The 10,031-nt window shown below is 32.0% G+C and overlaps 1 protein-coding gene across 3 annotated transcripts; it reads right to left on the bottom strand.

The window, feature by feature from the left end:
* Positions 1-6,058: 6,058 nt before the first annotated feature.
* Positions 6,059-9,406, bottom strand: LOC110111869 (probable protein phosphatase 2C 27). 3 transcript variants are annotated; one of them, XM_020843913.2, is made up of 5 exons: positions 9,256-9,406; positions 8,626-8,783; positions 8,298-8,492; positions 7,576-7,781; positions 6,059-6,899 (listed from the first exon to the last, which is right to left on the bottom strand). In XM_020843913.2, exons 2-5 carry the CDS (start codon positions 8,749-8,751, stop codon positions 6,341-6,343), a joined length of 1,086 nt encoding a protein of 361 aa, XP_020699572.1. In that variant the 5' UTR covers positions 8,752-8,783; positions 9,256-9,406; the 3' UTR covers positions 6,059-6,340. The 3 variants fall into 3 exon arrangements, with proteins under 3 accessions (XP_020699572.1, XP_020699573.1, XP_020699571.1); XM_020843914.2 differs by having other exon boundaries at positions 8,626-8,779; positions 9,256-9,399; XM_020843912.2 differs by lacking the exon at positions 9,256-9,406 and having other exon boundaries at positions 8,626-9,240.
* Between the last annotated feature and the right edge of the window lie 625 nt (positions 9,407-10,031).

Genomic DNA, 10,031 nt, shown 5'->3' with positions numbered 1-10,031 from the left:
TCTAGTTAGAATGCATGTGAAGCATTTGGAGTATCAAGATGTGCTCCAAATCAATAGAGCAATATTGCATAACAAAAGAAAGTTCAATTGAAGCCTGCTATAATTGTTTAATACTCTCCTTGATTCCAAGACTTCAAAGATTATTTAAAACCAAAAAAATCTATAGAATACATGATTTGGCATGTTGTGCAATGAAATATAGATTGTATTTTTACCTCATTTTTGTATGAGGTCACCAAGACCCACTTGGATTTCTTCTTGGTGACCTAATGATTAGAAAGTGACAACTTCCTAATCATTTAGGTCCTAGGTAAGACCCAATTCAATCCCCACCAAACTCAACTCCACCTTCTAATCGAATTCCTAATTAACATTCAATCAATCACCAATCAACATTTAATCAATTCCCAATCAACATTCAATATTCTTCCAAATCCCATCCAATCATCAATAATCATCTCTTTGATTATTAATGACATGGATAAGCCACTCCTAACCATCTAAATCCAAAATTAGATGTAGTGGTATTTTGATTGATATTGACTTGAATTAAAACTGGCATGTTGATTTTTTGTCTTGCATTAAATTTAGTGGTATTTTTTGGTTACTTATTAGACTATGCTCTTATTATATGTTATTTACATGCTTTCAGGCAAGGGTTTGTATTTAGTGGTATTTTTTGGTTACTTATTAGACTATGCTCTCAATAACCAAGGGTAAGGAGCCTGCAAAGTGAGGCTAATCAATGGGTGATAACTTAGGTTTTAATTCTCACTTTGATTTTATATGTTGTTTTGTAGTTGTTGTTGGTTATTATATATATGTATATTGGAAAATGGTTAGACATATAAATATATAGTGAATAATTTTATTTTATTTTATTTTATTTTATGGCTTATTGAATCCCACGAACACTTACTGATGTATAAAGATAGAAAGATATATAATTATTCCAATTTATATTCTTGGATATCACAAAAGTAGTATTATATTAATAGTATTAAAAGAATTAGATTGTAACTAGAGCTACATGATTGATATTGAGCAGGTAGAATTTGGTAGTATTGATCACATTATTTGGCATATTTTACCTATTGATTTATTAATTAAATATGTTATAGATTTGCTTTATTTTAAAAAGATTTATTTAATATTTTAGATTTATTTATTGATCAAGAAAAATGTATTCAAAAGAAAAATAAAAGAAGAATGAACCCATTACTAATGCACTTTAGGTAAAGTATAAGAATATGATGAAGTTTGTTGATATGAACGCTTAGATGATTAGTGATAAATTTGCAAAATAGTCTAGTCACGACTATAAAAAAAACAGGTGAAAGTAGTAAGAAAAGGGCTAAGAAGATTATAAAAGCACATGTTGAGAATACTTTGCAATATATGGTATAGGAGAAGAATACAAGACTTTATTATAGGGTGATAAGACAATATTTTATGTGTGATGATTTTGGGTATAGAATGACAGAATGTTCGTTGCCTAGAAATGTGCAAGGACATGTTGAAATTGGAAGTAGACAGTTAGAACTAGTGAAAGAGCATTCTAAAGTGCTTGATGATATGATTGGTATATTTTATTTTATTTTTACATGTTAACATTTCCAATGAAATTTTATAATTAATTTTGATGTGATTTTATATATAGATTTTTAATTTTTGAACTGATTTGATTTGAAATATTATATATTTGGGTTTATTTTAAGCATACTCTCTTAGAATGGTATAAAAATATCAAGGATAATATATTTTTATGGTGGAGAGATTGTAATGACATAAAATTTAAAGTGAATTTATTTAAAAAAAATATAAAAATATAATTCAACAAGTAGCACTACAGCATTGGGTTGGTAAGCACAACGATACTGATGGCACTACAATACAAGAAAATGACATCGCAGCATTGAAGGATCTATTTTACATTAACTCATTGGGTAGCATGCAATGTTGCGGTGTTGTATCGTGTGCACCAAGGAAGTAGTCACATCCAGGTATCTGAAGTAGAGGAATTTCTTCTCTTATTATCTTTTAATTTATTTAGTTCTTTCTTATATTTTTCTATAATAACTAATAGTTATTTACAACCAAATCCATTTAACATCCATAGATGATCAATCATATTAAATAAATTCAAATAAATATAATTCATATTTATATAGTCAGTATTTACATTCTGTCTCTAAAGTCCAAAATAATATATATAATAGCCATAGTGGCTATAAAAGAATACATATAACTGTAAAACATAAAATAAAACTAAAACACATTACTGCCTAGCCTCATGCTATAGGGCCCTTACCTTTACCTAAAATCATATAAAACTATGTAATGAGCAAGAAAGCTCTACAAATAGCTAAAATCTTACAACTAAAATAAATACAAGGAAAAAAAGGAATAATATGTTATAAATTCTTTAAGGAAATCAATGCATTAATATAAGCTATATGTACTGATCACATGTGTCAATTGATCATTTTTATTATATATCACATCTCATTATATTGATCAATCAATCATTTTATCTTTATCTTTCAATCAATTTTATTTAGTCATATCATTCAATCATTCTCATTAGTCTAGTAGTTATATAATTATCCAATAGCATCAATATCTATTTCAATAACTGTAAGTAGTAACAAAATTATTGTCTATAAGGTTAAGGTCCGTATAATATCAGTAACAGTAGTTAGTATCAGTATCTGTAATAAGTATCAATAAAAGTAATTAGTATCAGTAATCAATAATCACTATTATATCAAATATTTATATGAGGATACCTTATATCTTGCTTCTACCCTTATGACCCCAGATTAGTTGCCTCTTTTGACTCCCAATCAGTGTACTCTTTATTACTCCTTTTTAATCATGCTGATCAATCACTACAACTCTTTATAACTCATAATTAGTCTCCATCTTCTTATGACTCGTTCCGTAAATTAATAAATATTGAGATTATCATATGGGGTTGTTTGATCGAAAAATATAGTTTTGAAAAAGTATTAATTTTCTTTGGGAAAGTTAAAAAGTTGAATTTTAGTTTTGGAATCGAACACGACATTAAGAACGATATACCATCTCAAAAGGAGAGAATATCATTCACTAATTAGTTCAGATTACAAAACTTTAACTTTATCCTTACTACGTAGTCAAACTCAAGAAAGAATCACATTTGACCCCAAAGGATCAAAATGGAATTTAATCGAGTGTTTGACTATGCTAATATGGATTAAAGATCATTAATTTCTTAATCAAAACCACTATATAAGCTTTCTCCAAAGACTTAGTAAGTGTATTTGACATGCATAGAGTTATTTTTCTTCTAGAGAAAATATAATGAGAGTGCCTTGAAAGGTAGAGAGGAAAGGGTGGAGTTTGATAGGGAGAAGATCCTTGTGGTTCAAGGGAGTGTTGAGGGGGTTTCACATAGTTGCTCCGACAAGCTTGCACCTTAGTACCATCATAATTAAGATTTATCTTGAGGGAAGTTTTGGAAAAAAAAAGAAGTTCTCTTTGGTGAGGTGAAAGTGATTTTATAAGGACTTCTCCGCCTAATTGTGGGGGTTAAAAGAGAGTCACTAAGGTTTAATGTAATACTTGGAGTGGGAGGTTCTGGTTAGTGGACGTAGGTCAGGTTGATTTAACCACTATAATTTTGGTGTGTTCATTCTGATTGTTTTTTATACTTTATTATTTTTTTGCAATTCTATGTGTGGTTGAAAACTCTGATTTATTTTTTTATTGTGAAATTTTCTTATTTTCATATTCGTTGTATCGCTTATTGTGTGTGGATTTGAAAAGTTTTTAAGGAATTTCTTATTCCCTAAAGAAGTTTTTAAATACCCAATTCACCCCCACAACCTTCATGGACTTTCAGAAAGCGGAACCCATGATTGATGTTCCCCCTTCATTTCTTTTATCTTATTTCCTACCATATGTAATTGCAAATATATCTAAAGAATTGAAAGAAGAAATTTTTGCTTACTCACTTTCTTATTTATATGTATATACTCGTTTGTCATGCATATTGATGTAGTAGTATACAATTATTTTCTAAACATCTCTAGGTTTTAACTCAAGTTTCTTATAAGAATGGACAATGTTTGGTAACAGACATAACAACACACACTAAATTGTGGTCGAGGATTTAATGAACGAAGGATGTTATGTGACACTGATACTCGACTACTCTATGAATGAATTTCTTAAAGTGGGGAAAAGAGTAAAGATGGAGAGCAAGTGAAAAGTTATAATGTCTCTATGAATAGTACAGTTAACATGTAGTCTAAAATATACCTCTTCACCCCATTTTTATAAAGTTAGGAGGGCTACATGAAAGGCTACATCCAGAATAAAATGAAAATAGAATACATTATGTGACAAGTATAAGCCGATGCAGACACGTGAACTGGGCTGGGTGGTGTATACATGGCTCTCTACCTATGATGTGACCCTTTGGCATGTTTGTTAGGCGAGTCTGCAATGGCGAATGCTTTGGGCGACTCTATGAGAAGTAAGGCAAGTATATGAAAGCGTGTCTCTAGGAATGAATGGGGAATTCTTAGGGGGCAAATGGCTAGTCCATGGTTGTGAGTCAAGGATGAGTTCGCTCAATGATGTCGTGGCAAAAGCTCAATTTTATTAACATGGAAAGGAGTTACAACAATAAGAAAAAGATGTCACATGTGTGGTATACTATTAGCCAAAAAAAATAAAAAATAAAAAACCTAAAAAAGGACTAAAAAACAAGTATTCCTAAACAAAAGGAGCATAGAAAAAATAAAGACAAATAGAAAGGAAAGCAGGTAAGACTTTCAGGGTCATGCTTGTTGAGTAATCTTACGAACAAAATAATACAATTTGCTCCTTATAATAAAAAGATTTATATTTACAAAAAATAATAATTTATCTATCAGTGCACAAAATAGAGAGAAAATATATTTAAATATTTCTGCAACAACCTCCTTTACTGCCATCAATTTGCATTAGTTAGGCGTCCTAATCAGGACCGGATCACTTGTTTCTTAATATTTAAAGTAGCCTCACCTGAAATTTTAATAACGTTTTTGAGGTGGAAACTTTGTCAGACATTTTATTGTCACGTGCGAATAGGAATTTTAGACTTTTTTTTTTGGAATTATATTTTAGATAATCCTTTATCACCAGTGCTAAATGGAGAAAATTAATAAAGAAAAAAATAACTATCAGAATATAAGATGAATTTTAAATTATTTTAAAATAAATATAATAAAATTAATATTTATTTTAAAATAAATTTCAAAAAAATTAAATATATCTTAATGAAATATTTTGACATAATTTGTTATTATTAATAAAATATAAAAATGGTATTTTTTACTCTAATTAAATCTAAATCATATCATAATAATCTAACACTTTCATTTAGCCCAAATTGAGATTAAAATGAATATTTTTATACCGATTAACTTTAAATCATGAAAGGATCAATCATAATTCATAGCCCTAATTGAGTATTTAGTATTTACCAAACCATACGACATAAAATTTCATGAAAAATAAATAATTATAGAAATTAGGCAAGCAATGCATGTCAAAATTTGAAGTTCCTCTAAATAGTACAACAACCATAATATTAATGGCACTTTAGTGCCACCACCCTTACTGTTGCAAAAAGTCAATTGCAAATTTCTTCGAAGTTCATTTACATGACAGTTGCCTTCATTTTTACAGAATAATTAACTAGAAATTACTCATAATGCTCTTTATAAAGATGGATTAAGCTTATTATACACAAAGGGAATGGGTCTCAAAGGACTTCAAAGATCATAGTAAAAAACAAACAAAAGCACAACCCAACTTAGCACATCTTATCAAACCAAAAAAACAGAAGGGAGATTCAGGGTTCGTTTGGTAAAGCTGATTTTAAAAGCGGTAAAAAAGTCGTCCCAAACGAAGCCTCATTTGAAGCCAAGTTTGCTCATGCCATTGCTTCTCAGATCACTGATACACTAATGTTTAAACGCAACACAAAGGATGAACGTAACTAGAGATTAACAGGAACACATTCTAACTGAGACAGAAAACCTTCATATCAAATCTTAAGTACATTAAAGATCAATTGTCACTGAAAAATATCATGAGAATTACAAGAAAAACACTTCGTGCTCCTCATAAATGCAAATAGCCTGATCTCAAATGTACACTTCTAACCTGATCTCAAATGCTTATTCTTGGAAGTGGTTGGTAAACTGACAACAGCCCAATTTTTTTACATATATTACCAACTCAATCAGTAGAGAAATGAAAGAGAAATGAAGAAACAAGCTAATACCATCAATGCTTTTATTTTTCAAATATTACTGTCAAGAACTCCCTGAAGGAGATGTAATCCTTCCAAAGAAATGCTTCTCCGAATGCCGGATTTGGGGATCTCGATGCGCGGTGGTGGGTTCGGCGAGAAGCAGACAACAACGGCTGTAAGATTATCACAAGTATTTCTTTTGAGTGCCTCTACAACAAGCTGTCTTGAACATCTCTCAGGATCATTATGTGCCATCAGCTCTTTTCGAACAATGGAAACTGCAAATTGACTGCTCATTACATCCCAAAGGCCATCGCAGCCCATTATCAAGAATTCGTCTTCCTCAGTTAAGATGGTTTCCTGAAGCTCTGGCTCTGCGCTCAAGGGGCAGGAAGAGCCTTTTTGACCCTTCATATGCCAATCTCCAAGGGCTCTAGATACAGAAAGTTGGCCATTTAGATAACCATCACAAACGATTCCACCAAGTTTTTCTATTCTAAGCCTTTCAAATTTAGAATTGGGCTTGTGGTCTCTGGAAAGTTCGACAGCTCTTCCACGCTTGCCTAAGACGGCACGGCAATCTCCAGCATTGGCAATAAGCATGGTTCTACATGCAGGAGGATTTGTAAGAGCAAGAAGAAGCCATCTTCAAGATGAAATGACATGAGCTAAGTTTGGGTACTTTATATAATCTTACATAGGCTTCCATTGGGATGGCTTTTTTACTGCTTCTTAAAACAGTTTTTTAGTATTGCTTTAAGAAGCAGTAAAAAAGCCATCCCAAACGAAGCCATAGTTAACACCTTGAAAGCCTAGCTGGTGGTCTTCAACAAAACCTACCATTATCCAACTATTTGGGGCTCATTCTATGAATTCTTTTCGCCATTAATTTGGCTTCAAAAAAGCCATATGAAGGTTATGATCAAGTCCTGTCATGTTCCTGAGCACAGTATGCTTTGGAATAAAGCAAATAACTACAGTTGAAGGATATAATTTAATAACTACTGTTGAATTGAATAAAATGTTGATGTAAGAGAGCTTATATATATGCAATAGAAAAGAGTGATAAAGCAAAATATAGTAAATAAAAATAACCCCACTACTGAGGATCCATTACAATAACAAAATCTATTAATTCCTTCTATAAATATTAGCCGCATGCCCTATTATTTACATGACAATAACTAATTCCAATAACTCTTAACAATCAAGGCATACTAGAATTATCAATTTCTCAGGTTAAAAAAAAGGAAAAGGCAGTAGATGTTATTGATAGATCAAACCTTCCAAATATAAGAGCAGCCAAAACTGTTGTTCCAGAGGAGCAATCTAGATAAGGTGAATCAGCAAATGCATGATCAGTCATCACAAATGCACTTTTCATGGCCTTTTCCACCGAGTTAGGGAAGTTCTGATCCTGAATAATGAAGTTGAGCAGGTTGCTGCGAACAAAAGAAGCTGCATCTGCACCGCCATGACCATCAAATACCTATGCAAATTAATCTCTTGTTAAATGCGCTTCTATTTGCGTCAGTCACTCATGATATTAAATAAACATGGAAAATTTGTGTTATCAAATGTAAAGATTAGAAGAGCCTGCAATGGGATTTGATGCTTAAGTTTTCAAGTTTGTATCATGGAAATGCTACGCAACGATATAAATATGGAAGATTTACATACATACCACATAATTCTTATGTATTTACACATCTTAACACGTAATTTTTTATATTTATCTATATAAAACTTTAAATTCTAAATCACATAAAAAATAACAATAAGAATAATTTATCTAAAATGAAGTACTCATTTTCATGCATATTTATTGATGTGATTTAGAACCTAAAAAGTTAAATATATAAATTTTAATGTTAGGTGTAAAAATACATAAGAATTATGTAGCATGTACGTAAATCCCCTAAATTTTGATAGTTAATAATCGCATATGGTGAAATAAATTCTTCAAAACATAAATCTTTAAAGCAATATAAAAATTGCGACGCACCCCATAGAAAGCACCAGGTGCTGGAAGATCAGTACCAATTCCAAGATGACTAAGTATGTCATCTATGCAAATATGTTCATCTTCCATGTAACGCTTTGGCCCAATATCTGAGTAGCTTCCTGACCGAAAAACCGGCAGGAATCCATGCTGCTCGCCCAATGACGGAGCCAAGTTTAGAGGCCTCAGATCTGAATCCTACAAGAAAAAACAAATCAAAATTAACACAGAAAAATCAGTCATACGTACAATTCAACAAACTGAACAGAGTAAATTCCCATGTAAACCAAGCAATCAGAATTCCAAGAGGAGAAAACTAGAGCTGTCATACTTGTTCAGAAGAATCCACCAATCGGGCTGTGCTTGCACAATGCCGAATGACCGAAAGGTGCCGAGGAGGTTTCGCATCATTCATCTGCTCCATTCCCTTCGTAGACCCAGGCTCCTCGCCAAACATAGAAGAACCGATTTCCTTACGCCCATACCTGCCTTGAAACATAACCAAAGGATGTGAGAAGTCAGCCCCATCGGTCATCTTCAACCCCTAATCATGAATACCAACCACCTCCAAACAAAATAGACCTAAAAATTTTTAATCAAATCTTCAACTTCACCAAATCAATTTCCTCAATAACTCCTCTCCCTTTATTTAAGCACTCAAGAGAATAATTAAATCCAGAAATCATATCCAATAGTTACGCATTAGAAAAAAAACCTATGATGCCTTCCTCGAAAGCTCCAGCGACTACAAGTTGCAGAGATTTATGTGATTTTCATTATAAAAAAGAATACAAAAAGAGATCTTGATGAGAAAAAACAAAGATTCTGCGTCATAAAACCAGACATAGAGATTAATGAACAGAACAAAAGAAAAAACTAAACAAACCCTAAAATCATTTCAGAAGAAATAGTTAAAAAGCTCACAAATTTCAAATTAGGTTGGGATGATGGCTACACTTACCTGATCTTTCGTTTTCGAAACCCTTATTTTTTAACAATTGAGCAGATGAATAAAAAAAATCACCAAAAGCGTCGAGCGATAGGAACGAGAAAAGGCCACAGCTTTAGATAGCGTAGACGGAGATCAGTCATTCCTTCGTTTTATATAGGAAAATATTCAGCATATGTTTATTGTGCTAATTTTTAATACTAATTGGTAGATTTACTGTGATGTGATTATTCTTAAGAGGAATTTAAATTCATATAACAAAATAATATTAATTTATATATCTAACACTTTAATATAAATCATTAAATAATATAACTTATACGTCCTCAAAAAATGCCTTGATCAAACATGAATCTCTAGGCATATCCAAGTTGGAAACTTTCAAAATTAAATTTGGGATCATCTGAATTTCAATTTCAGCAAACTTATAGTCAAATTGAACATCTCAAAGAGACGAACCAAACAACACCAAAATTGGTCCAACCCAAGCCCAAATGGGTCCGAATCGGAGGCCCAGACCACATTAGGAAGGGTTAAAGCATTATTTGGATGATGAAACAATATCCAAATATGGCATGCTTAAAGTCAAATCGAGCGTCTCGGCGAGACGAATCCAACGAGCCCAAGATCTCCGAATTCCGATATTGTTAAGGCACCTAAACAGTTGAAAAACTCTCTACGATCGAAGGAATCAATGTGAGCCATACGATAGAGCACTTTGAACCTGCCCTAAATCTTCTCTAGATTTACGGGGTGTGCCAGTCATGAAAATCTATAAATAGACCTCC

This window comes from Dendrobium catenatum, unplaced genomic scaffold (assembly GCF_001605985.2).
Source record: "Dendrobium catenatum unplaced genomic scaffold, ASM160598v2 fragScaff_scaffold_1429, whole genome shotgun sequence".
Lineage (NCBI taxonomy): Eukaryota > Viridiplantae > Streptophyta > Magnoliopsida > Asparagales > Orchidaceae > Dendrobium > Dendrobium catenatum.
This window is presented reverse-complemented; position numbering and strand designations above follow the sequence as displayed.